General features: G+C 40.7%; 1 protein-coding gene across 1 annotated transcript; it reads right to left on the minus strand.

Annotated features, from left to right (window-relative positions):
- Positions 1 to 3,138: 3,138 nt before the first annotated feature.
- On the minus strand, positions 3,139 to 11,194 carry LOC118242185 (C-C chemokine receptor type 7-like). The gene is made up of 3 exons (XM_035531190.1): positions 11,116 to 11,194; positions 5,992 to 6,062; positions 3,139 to 5,308 (listed from the first exon to the last, which is right to left on the minus strand). Exons 2-3 carry the CDS (start codon positions 6,056 to 6,058, stop codon positions 4,041 to 4,043), a joined length of 1,335 nt encoding a protein of 444 aa, XP_035387083.1. The 5' UTR covers positions 6,059 to 6,062; positions 11,116 to 11,194; the 3' UTR covers positions 3,139 to 4,040.
- Between the last annotated feature and the right edge of the window lie 1,262 nt (positions 11,195 to 12,456).

Genomic DNA, 12,456 nt, shown 5'->3' on the forward strand with positions numbered 1-12,456 from the left:
CATGTCTTGTGTGGGGTTCCGTTCCATTGTTTCGTTTTGTCCTCACATTGATTGCGTACACCTGTCACTCGTTTCTAGTTCATGTATTTAAACCCTGCTGTGTGCCTTGGTCGTGGCTTTTCACTATTTGTTTTGCTGTTTCATGGTTTGAGTTAATGGTTGAGGGTTATTTCTTTGTGCTCTGTGTTTGTTTCTTAGCCTTCGTGTTTCCTAGTCCTGAGTGTTCCCTAGCGTTAGTTCCTAGCCTGCTTCCCTAGTTAGCCTTCGTGTGTTTTTATTTTGTAATGTTTCTCAGTACTCTCCGTGTCGGCTCTGTGAGCCTGGACCGTATAAACGACTCTGATTTTGGATTTGCCCCTATTAAATCTTGCTCCTCTCAGCACATGCATCCGCCTCCTTACCGCTCAATGCTACAGGAGACAAACACGCAATAACAGAATAGGGAAATGGGCTACAATACAAAACACAAACTACATGAACAGGTTAAGAATCATGGGAAGAGTAAACATGACGGAGCTTAATACATCCAACTACAGAGGCATGCATAACAATAACAGGCAGCAGAAACATGATAGAGGCATGGAATCACAATATAACAGGCATGGATTGCAACTAACAGGGCAGGGAAAGACACAGGGTTTAAATAAACGGACTGATGAGGGCTTACAAGGAACAGGTGATAACTTGTGAAAACCAAAATGAGCACCAGAACAGGAACGGTAGGAGATGAAATTAAGGAATGCAGCCAAAACAAAGACATGAGCTAGGATGCTAGGGAGGGCCAATCATGACAGCAAGCCCCAAGACTAGACACAGACAGAAACAACTGGGCAAGAAAAGGAGCAGGAATGGAAACTGGATGAGACACAGGAACAGACAGATCGGAAACATGAGCAGAACATAGGACACAACGAGGAGCAGGTACAGGAGCAGAAGAGACAGAGACCGGAGACACTACAGGAGCAGACAAGAAAACAGATGCAGAAACAGACAAATCGGGTCAACAGGAGCAGGCACAACAACCAGGAACAGACACAAACGCAGGAGCGGGAACAGGACACTGAATAGCAACAGACTGAAGGTGACAAAAGGGAGGATGTGGACACACAGCAAAAGATGAGAAATGTCAAACCGCACACACAAAATTATGAGCAAAATAAAAATACCATACAGACTGGGCCAGGACAATGGGACAGGAACAAAAACAGGCACAGATACACGGATGGGCACAGAAACAGGAAACAAACGGAGACCAAGGAACTGGAATGGGCACAGAAACAGGCACAGGATCAGACACCACAACAGGGGCAAAAACTAAATCATATGTGAAGGCAAAAACAAGGAACAGACCCGGTAACAAGTAGAGTGGCATCTTTAATGCTGGGAACAGGAACTCGCTGGGTGGCATCTTCAATGCTGGGAACACAAACTTGCAAAGTGGCTTGCAGGACAGCCACTGGTACAAGTGCGGTGACCCTGGAGGAAAACACAGGCACAGAAGCAACTCGGCAGCTCCCAAGCCTCATGTGAGCTATAGGAAGCTTGCAGTTGAGAGCACACCAAGTATCATACCAAAGATTATCTGTACATTCACTCCACCTACTCACGTCTTGTGCTTCAGGTCGCTCCTTCCTCCAGTGTTGATAAAAACACTCAGATAGTGTTTACCTGCAGTCTCATCACAAAAAGCAGCTGAAAATGAAAGTACTTGCAGAGTTTTCTATGACTGACAAGACGCCCTTATATCTGCAGGTGGCAGGGGATTTGCAGCCTCTGGTGGTGCTGAGACGCAGCATACTCGGAGTGTGTGGAAAAGGCTAGTATTTTGTCCCATTTACCTGACACCTTTATGTAAAGCTGCTTACAATTATGACTGAGTACAACTTGAGCAATTGAGGGTTAAGGGCCTTGCTCAGTGGCCCAACAGTTGGGGGGCCGTGGTGGGGCTTTAACCAGCAACCTTCTGATTATAAGTCAAGTACCTTAACTGCTGAGCTACCACTGCCCTGAAGAGCATTAGCTAACAGAGGCCCTCTCTCTTTCTGCGTTCATGGTAAACTGGTCTTTCTGTAATGTGGAGAGATCCTGAGGCAGACTCGTACACTGAGAGGAGCGAGATTTATTAAGATGGTGTAATGATGTGATTATGTAATGTGATTTCTTTCTTTAAATTATTTATTTATATCGTCTATATCCTACATTTTTCCTTGATTTTATATTCTTCCTTGATGTCCACTTACAATGTTTGTGTGGTTTTATGTTCCAGTCATAATTCATTTTCCAACTTCTCTTTCCAACCTTTTAAACAGGCCGTTTCTACGCCTTTAACTGAAATAGTAGATAAATGACCTCTGTTCACTGTGAATCCATCCTGGATCCCTGCCTGAGACATCATTTAAGAGTTCCACGGGCGGTGATCGCCACGGGCAGTCATCCTGCACTATGAACCCTGGACCAACACTTCCATCCTGAGCCCTACCCTAATGTGTTTCACCTGTCACACTCCCATCCTCAGCCCTGTTCTAATGTGTTTCACCTGTTCCTTGTTTCAAGCTCCTTTTAAGTAGCCCTTCCATTCCCTTGAACATTTTTGGGGGTGGGAGATGTGTGCCTGGCATTAAAAAAAGAGACTATTTAAGTTAAAATTAATTAAGTGATTAAAGATTGCAACACACTGTATCTGTGGGAAACGGGCAATACTGAAAACCAGCCTGTTCAGGAGGGGGTTATATATGTCTATGTCACGGTATGGCCCCTCTCCCCCCAAACGTCTCCGTGCGTGTCTATGTGTGTTTGTCAATGTGGCCATGGCCTCCTTGTGTCTCACACCTGCTCCTTATTGTGTCATTATCATATGTATAAAGGTCTGTCCTTTACGGTTTTCGCTTCTGTTAGTGTGCGTGTCTGAATGTCAAATAAACGTGTGTTGGTGTTCCACGCTACTCGTCCCCGCATCCTCCTTAAAGCCTCCTCCTTACAGTCTAACCCTTAATTCAGAATTGCTTAACAGTAAGAATTTCAATTCTGTTTTCAGTGTTATTTACTGTAATAGGGAACTGACTGTAAAGATTGCACACACAAACGAAGAGGATCCAATCGCAAGAGGTTTTATTTTTTAAATCAAACAGATCAGTGGGGTCAGGCAGGTATTCGTAGTCAGGTTGTTCTAAGGTCGATAACACGGTGTCCAGGCATCAGGCAGGAGACGAGGTATGCTCGAATCTGGAATTGAGTTGGCAATACTTTGCGACATGAATGCGAGGGAGGGGAGCTTAAGTAGGGGGGCAATGATGAGGAGAACGATGATCAGGTATGTACTCTGGCGAATCAGATCGGAGGTATGTACTAGTACTCTGGCGAATCAGATCGGAGGTGTGTACTAGAAGTAGGTGTGGCAGTGCAGGGCTGAGCGTGGTTCCCCTCATCAACAATGGTTTTCCAAATACAAACCAGACACACAAGAATCTCAGCTTTATGAAACATTTCTTTAGGGAACTATTTCACAAGAGCTGCTGTCTTATTAAAATGAAGATTAAATAAATCTTTTTTATTTATAGCGCAGTAATTACAGTCAGCTCCAAAATGAATATTACTCCTGATAAAAATGAATTGAACGGCTGTACATCAGTTATTGAGTCACATATTAAAATTTCAAAGTTTTTGTTTTTTTGTTTTTTTTTTAGAAAAAGGTTTTGTACAGTATAATGGGAAAACAAATCAGACATTTGTTTTTAAAATGAAATTCCCAAAACAAATATCTTCAAAAATTACAACCATTTCAGATGAATTTTACATTATGGGTATGACTTTTATGTGTGGCAAATTCACTGTGGTCTTGCTGTGGTCTCGCATCTTGATAATGTCAGGTGACTCATTTAAATCTTTTACACATTTAAATCAATCTAAAGCAAGACAGAACATACAGTCAGGAAAGGTACAGTAAAAATGCACATATGCAAGAAGAAGGCATGCATAAATTCTGCCGAGGAAACACATTTGACAGTGATGCAATTCATAAATCAACTGCAGGTGGTACTAATCTAAAATTTGCTGGCAGGTGTAGGCAGAATCATTGCTGTCCGCAGCTCACGAGCGCAGTGTCTTTGTATGGATTGGGGACAGAAAAGCAAGTTGGGCAGGCCTGATTCTTTGCTGTTATCCTGTGGCATGAGGGGTGAGGCGGTGACAGGTGGGCTTTTAGGGGGTCCGTGAACAGAGGAGACAGCTGTGAGAGTTGTGGGAGGAGGTGTGGTCATACCTCCAGGCTCTGGATGTGGCAACAGATGTGAGAGATATGCACACATACATCCCCTGTCCTGCAGCAACCTCAGCACATCATTACGGAAGCGCACGGCCACGAAGGCATAGAGCACAGGGTTGAGACAGCAACGCACGTATGCCAGGCTGCGGGTAACGTCCTCGCTCAGGTGGGCCCTGCCCCACTCGTCGCAAGTACTCATAGCTATAAACACTCGGAAAGACAGCACCAGGGTGTATGGCAGCTGGAAGAGCAGGAAGAGCAGCACCAATGCCAACATGAGACGCAGTGTCCTCTGTCTGCGCCAGCATTTGGCCTTACCCTGCAGGAGCACATGCCCGATGGCACCGTAAAACACCAGCATGGCCACGCAGGGCACACAGAAGCCCACAATCTTAGCCACATTTGCCAACTTCTTCACCCAGCCACTGTCGGCCTCCATCCAGATGTTCATGCCACAGCGTTGCGCCACGTTGCCAGCTTCCTGCTTCACAGAGGAGAAGATGAGCTCCGGCAGGCTCAGCAGCACTGAGGCGATCGCCACAGCAATGGCACACAGCCCACCGTAGCACAGCATGGCCGGCCGCAGCTTCTGTGCCGCCCGCGCGCGGACCACCACTAGGTAGCGGTCCGCACTGATGCACGCCAGCAGCAGCAGGCCGCTGTATGTGTTGATCGCGTGCACGCCATGGTTCAGCTTGCACAGACCCTCTCCAAAGAACCAGCCGCCAGCGAGGGCCTCACCTGTGCGTAGCGGCAGGGTCAACAGGAGCAGCAAGTCAGACAGTGCTAGGTGGAAGAGGAAGACGTCGGTCATGCAGCACAGACGCAGGCGGCGGTACTGGCCGAAAGTGGCAATGACCAGTCCGTTGCCGGTTACACCGAGGAAGAAGATGATGAAGAAAAGGGCAACCTGGATGGCCACATTGGTCACCTCCTGCTTATTGCTGGGTTCACACATCTCAATCAGATTCAGATCGTCCGTAGAATTTGAAATATACGTGTAATCACCAGAGAAGTCATCTGTCGTAATGAGCAAGGCCAGAAATCCTGTATCACAGTGATACATTTTTAGAATCACTTTAGGGCAGAGACAATGGTAGAGGAGGTATATATAATATACCCTTGACATCCTAAAATGATGACTAGCCCTGATGCTGCAGTGCTTGGAGGGCAACTAGGCAGAGGATAAGGACCATTGTACTGGGATGCTTAAGACTCCCAGCATGGTTCAGATAATCTGCTACTGGGAAACATGTACCATAAAGATGAATATGTATCTCAAATGTACAGATGGAGCCTAAACTGTTACAAAGACCAGGTATCAGTTATGTGCTGTGAATTGCAACACCTACAAGGAATATATGTGTCACATTTTGTGGAGGAGTGTATTAAGACAAATGAACATAATGTAATATGTTCCCTTAATATTTTTACTGTTTACTATTTACTGATTAAACTCCAATGGCAAATGTTAAATCATGTCATCGGGCATCGTGTTGTAACTATAATTCAGGGCATGCTTCAAATACTGTGCTACAGATTGTACACATAAAAGATTACACTGTTATTCTGCATGGTATGTATGAATATTGGGATAAATAAATAGCATACAAAAACAAGTAATGTTAAAAGTTTTACTTAAATGTGAAAAAAATAAGTAACTGATGATTAACTACTACTCCCTGCTGACCATAAACTGCCTAGACAGATGATGTCACTCTGTGTATCACCTGTGGAACTGTCATCATTGGGGAACTTGCCATCGGTATGGATCGTAGAGTTTCTGTAGCTTGTCATTGCTCTGCTTAGAGAAAGAAAGAGAGAATCAGATATGAATTAGTTACATGTGAAGTTCACAAGGTGATCTATGTCATGATGTGGAATGGTCCAAATTAGTGGACCTCCAGAGGGGTTTCCAGTACATTTTTAAATGTGGAACAGCATCATTCTTCCATCACATTCTCAGTAGGAAAGAAAACTCTCAAAGCATTCCAGGAGCCTTTAACTATATTGAAATAATGACAGTGTGCATCACAGCTAATGGGTAATATTGGGTAATACAAGTCCTCTCTACCTAATATTCCTCTCTACCTTTGTCAAAGCACCAGCTCTTCTGACATATATCTGAAGTGAGACAGTTGTCAAAGCTCTTCCAGGCTAGACGATCTTTTGATTATTGACGTACCCATGATGATCTAAGTTCAATAGCGGGGTACAAATTGGTGTAGGCTGAGAGGTATTGCCAATACACGATAAAAGCCCTTTCAAACTAAAAAACGTGGTATAGACTATAAATCCGATACATCCTTTCTTATTAGTCTTCTGTTTAAACTATTATACCTGAGATCTTGGCTAAAATGCTACCTGTAAAATCATGAGGCGTTGAAGATAGAGTAACTCATATCCAGTCTATCAAGACATTCTATGTAAACAAGAAAACTGGCAAAATGTGTCAGCGAGTGTAATAATGCTTACAGAGAATGTCAAAGTTCTCCCCACTTCTCCTTTGAGAAATGTGTTAAAACCATAGCTAGGAGCTGTTAAAAGTGTAGTCACGTTATTGCTCAGCAGACTGCATCAGATACCCAATGACCATTTTTCAATATACATGTACAAAAGTACCATTCAGTTGTTTCAGTTGTGCCATCTGTGACATCTTAAGGCTTGAGTGTGGTAGAGTATCTTTATTGATGCTCACAAAACAAAGCAAAAGGCTCAAAAAACAAACAGTAATAAATCAAGCCCTTAGCAACCCTTTCAGCGTTTGGGTGGTTTATTTATTATTATGTGCAATGTAAAGCACTGGAGACATGTAACTGTGGACTGAAATACTGTGGGTTAAATGAAAGTGAAACAAGAAGTAGGTGTGCATGATAACAGGTAATAAACTAAATGATTGAGATTAGGGGGATTGGCTGCAAACTGGAGCAATGTGTATGCATGTGTGTGTGTGAGGGCATGTCTCTTTGGCTGGGCGCTGCCCAAGCCGTGAAACCATCTGTCCTTTGTAACTGTGGCTTGGATGGCGAAACTGTCCAACAAACTAATAAATATAGTTTAAAATAGGGAATATCATTTTGAAATTGTAAACATAATTTATTCTAGTAAGTTCTTCTTTGTTGGTTCACTTCAATTAACTATTTTAGAGGTAAGTGTATATAGTGTCTATTATTGGTATAGCATAGAGCACTTACCCAGAAGAGGTTCAAACCCAAAACCTCCATGAGAAAAGCAGTGTTTTCTAAGCCTTTGCAGGCAAGACCTGACAACCCATAAAATGTGTAAAAATACGTTACAGAATTTAGATTTGTGGACATACTTAGATAGGCTGTCACATAATAACACTGTTTATCCACTTAGAGCTCTGTGATCTGCCCAGATTACATACTGCTGTTTGCCTTGGTGCCAAGTTGGGTTGTTATCTACATATTCAATCTATGCCTGTATTCTTCAGTTATCTTTGTTCACATTCGTGGTACTTTTTTTTCATCTGGAACTGAATATATATATATATATATATATATATATATATATATATATATATATATATATATATATATATATATATATATATATATATAAGTATGTTCTATGATCTCAGTATCTGCATCTGTTCTGTGATGCAGTTCTGTTCTGTTGCATCTGTTCTGTGATGCAGATGTATCATACTACTAGAGTATACAAGAAGGTCTTATCTTTTCTTCTTTTTTCCAATCTCTCAATCTGCATGTCTGTAAAACTTCTTTTTAAAGGTGATTCGACCATTCAACTATATTTAAAACGGGTATTCAGTCTTACAGCGTTATTATGTCTAAAGCAAACGATACCACTATAGTATACAGATGTATAAAATAAAATGAAATAAAATAAAATAAAAAAGAAGTGTTGTAAGAATTAAAAACACTAATCCAAAAAAAATGGTGGTAACACTCACCACGGTTAATCGTTATCGTGATTCTTAGACATGTTTTGCGGTTTACAATTACACGAAATTAGACATAACATGGAACTCTTTGAACACTCTTGGTAAGAAGGTTTATTCATAAGGAGACACATCGCGTGCCACCGCTCCGTTGCTTTAAATGACGTGTCCAGTGAGATGACTTATAGCTTCAGAAATCAGTCATCATTGCGTGCGACAGAACTTTAAGAACAGTTTCACGTCTAACAGTGTTATTTTTGTTGAGAAATACACCAACCATACTACGTCGTCTCCTTTGGATATTTGCATTCCCTTGGAGTGTACAGAGGCTAATACATCGCCGACGGGACCACATCTGTAGCGTGAAAGGTAAATTCGCTTACGAATTTAGATTGCTTAGATTGCGGAAAATTGTTGGAAATTAAAGCTGCTTTCCATTAAATTCTTAAACTTTGCCAAAATATGATTGCGAGGTATTGAACAGTTAAATTATTAACTTAAACGAGTTAGAGTAGAGAGGCTTTCAGATTGGATGCTATCCCAGGTAGTAGGCTAGATAATCAAAAACATATCGCATCTATGAGAACAAACACACTAGTTTATAGCAAATCGGATTTTTTACTGTTGGAATCTGTTATATTTGATTTTAATATGCTGAACAATACAATACCATTTTTAAAGACTAACTCGATAGCAAACCTGCAAAAGTAAACTGCTTTACTGACAGCGGTGGTGTTACTACCAGCATCAAATACAGCCAAACTGCTTAGAAGGTGCTCACGTAGGTATGAATGCGCATAAACTACTGGAATAATGCCTCAGACTACTAATTTACATTCCATTCTATTCTATTCTATTAATATAAATTTCATATTAAATTATATTGTATTAAAATAGACCTCTAAACAAATAAATTACTCAGATCAAAGGAAGTTAATACGGGCTTTGTAACGTGTGTGGCCCGAGTGCCGAAGGGTGAGGTACAGGACGCACAGGCTCCAGCGACGAGGACGAACATTTATTGTTACATGAAGACAGCGGCACTCACACGTAAAACAAGAAATGAACATAAACACGAAACCGTGAACATTACAAAAGCGAGAGACTTATAGGTTTAGACTACATACATGTATTTAGTTCTTAGGTGGTTGGTTTGCCTGTTTTTTTTTTTCCTTTGTACGGTTAAACAGTCACGAAATGTTAACATTTTAAGTCTCCTGGAAAGATTAGTTGTTGTATATAACATTAAATAAATAAAGCACCATTTGCTGAAATAAGTGTCTGGGTAAAACCCAAACACATACCAATACCAGACTTATTCTTTAAATGTGTGCTTTGGATTTTGTCAGGTGATTAATTCCATAAAATGTCTTTATTATTATTGTTATTATCATTATTATTATTATCCCATTAATATCGTTGTTGTTTGTTTCTTTCTTTGTTTGCTTGCTTGCTTATTTACGGGGTTTTCTTTTAGTACCCAAAACACCTGAAGCGCAAAATAAAAATATGCTTTTATTTATGAGCACAAGGTTTATGACCACAGACCTTTTGAGCACACAGTAATAAATTACATTGTAGATTCAGTTATAATTTAATTAATTGAACTGAAAATGAGAATGATCAACTTTCCTAAGAGTAAAATGTTAATCAGCAGTAATCGAGCCACGTATACAGTGCTTGAAGGGGGCCGGTACTCACGGATACGCAGTACCAGCACTTCTACATTTTGTTCGTTCGCGTACCGTGACCTTTCGTTGCGTTTCGGCACTTTTCACCAACTGCCCGTACTCTTCTCTGCCCCCGCCATATCAGGAATATAAAAACTAATTACCCAGGCAGCACTACGTGCGGATCACCTGTTCCCGTTCTCTAAGACTCTAAGGCTAAATAACGATGGCTCCAAAAGTGCACAAAGACAAAGCGTAGGTCACACAACAGAGCTTCAACTAGATCCAGAACTAAATGCAGGCCCAGGAGCAGCAAGCTAGCTTTAACGTCACTTCTAGCAGTGAGGAACCTGTTTGTGTAGCATCCGCAGAAACAACCGCCTGGAACTACCGACGGTAACAAATAAAGATGAATGGCTCGATTGTTGGTCAAAGGATCAAATGTATTTTTCTGTGCTCGCTAATTTGAATTTACATTTATGATTTCATTTTAAATTTACATTTACATTCGACAAGCAAACCATTGACAGCTAAGCTTGGAGGAGGAGATTCAGTTTCTTTATATTGGACTGTAATGTACTATTATTACTCAGTAATGTTACAACATGCATATCTAGTGCTGTTACACTAGTGCTGTTACACTAAATATTAAACATTATCTTAACCATAAACATTCACAGTCACCGAACGAATATTTACAGTCGCCGTTATGTCCATTGATTCGTGTCTGTGATTTGTGTGATTTTTTCATCTATTCTGTCGCATTAGTTTTCGACACTAATGCAACTTTGCTTAATTTATCAGTTTCTTTATGAGTTGAAGCACATGCACCTGCATGCACCATTGAATGGTTTTCAATATAGGTCATTAATAATCAAACATTAATCAATAAAGCTCTGCTACTATCTAGACTTTGTACACCTTTTTGCATATATTTTAAACAAACGACTAAAATTGTATCCAGGGAATCTGTCCACAGAAACACAAGTTGCTGGTCAAAGCATTTATTTTTCAGATTACACGTTGTGCTATATAGTTATGTTTACCTAACATTTAAGTTTGCTGCCAACATGCAGTCAATAAAATATACATCATGTTTACTGTGAATGTGTACAAAAACGTTCATTACTTTTCAGACAATTTAGTAATAGATAGTTTTATATAAAATATTACATACATGCATGTTTACATATAATATCATTTATCATATTTCATATATAATATTACATAAAACAGTTTCTTGGGAGACTGGTGTGACTCACCTCTGTGTACAGTAGTTGGTAGATTTTTGCAGTAGCAGTGCCAAGGTTATTCAGTGCATGCGCTGTTTTTGATTGTCTGGTCTCTCTACCCGAAATGTACATAAGATATATGTGGCATGCTGTTTTTCTCATCCTATCACAGCTGGCCTAGCATGAAACCAAAATCAAAAACACCCTGACCACAAGCTGATTTAACCATGAGAAGCAGCTTCTTTTTGCAAGGGTGTTGTTTTTCTGTTACTTGTTTTTTTTTTTTGGAGGTGGCATCTGAGTTGGGGATTGTAGGTTCATGAGTTTAAGTCAAAGTTCTTTACCTCAGGGGCAGGGGTTGTACACGTTGAAATGCTGTGACACTGAATAATGCCCTGAATATGCTATGCAAATGTGAAACAGGATGAACATTTTGGTTACGGGTTCATGATACTGGGTGGGTGCTCAGGCCAGAAAGAGGTTGCACTGGGTTTACCACGGTTTCTGTGCAGGTGGCTTTTTGTGCCTGTGGTTGGCATACTGTTGACAGGGTGTATGCTGTGGGGTCACACTGGGTTTAGTGCTATAGAAATGACCTCTCCTTAACCTGAGGCATGTCTTCCAACTTGAATGTTTTGAATTCATTTTGTTTTTTGCATATTCATCATTGTAAGTTTATGTTGGTGCATATGCATGTGTGGATGGTTACAAAATCTGTTCAGATCCGCCATAGCATGTATCAGTGTGGTTAGCCGTCTCTTAATCTGTGTGAGTGTGTGTGTCTGAAAGAGAATTTGTTTACAAGTAGGCATACCTCTCTCTTTCTCAGCCCTGTGTGTTAGAATGGTGACCAAACACTCAAAAGATGGGAAAATGCATCATTCTAAGCATTCTCTCTCTCTCTCTCTCTCTCTCTCTCTCTCTCTCTCTCTCTCTCTCTCTCTCTCTCTCTCTCTCTCTCACTGTCTCCATTTTGTTTTGATTGGATTGTGGTTAGGAGGTTTGTGTCAAATGCCACACACTCCTTTCCAAATAGCAACATGAACAATGCACACTCAGGTTTTAATTAATGTAATGGGTTTTTAATGAATGGCAAATTATTACCATATACCATTTAAGCATAATAACTATGCAACTATGCATCTTCAGAAATAATTCTAAATCTGTGTATGCAACTTGCATTTACACATTGCATTTTTCTCTGTATGTATGCTGAATTTCAGTGATTGTACACTTTGTACTGCACCCATTCAGAAAACAGAATTGGATTCTTCATTTCTGACCTGAAGATTGCATTTTGTTCATAGGTAATTGTGATGGCAATTGTGGTCTTTTGTGTGTAATGATATGTAAATCTTTATACGCAAACAT

Source organism: Electrophorus electricus, chromosome 10 (genome assembly GCF_013358815.1).
Source record: "Electrophorus electricus isolate fEleEle1 chromosome 10, fEleEle1.pri, whole genome shotgun sequence".
In the NCBI taxonomy this organism is placed as follows: Eukaryota; Metazoa; Chordata; class Actinopteri; order Gymnotiformes; family Gymnotidae; genus Electrophorus; species Electrophorus electricus.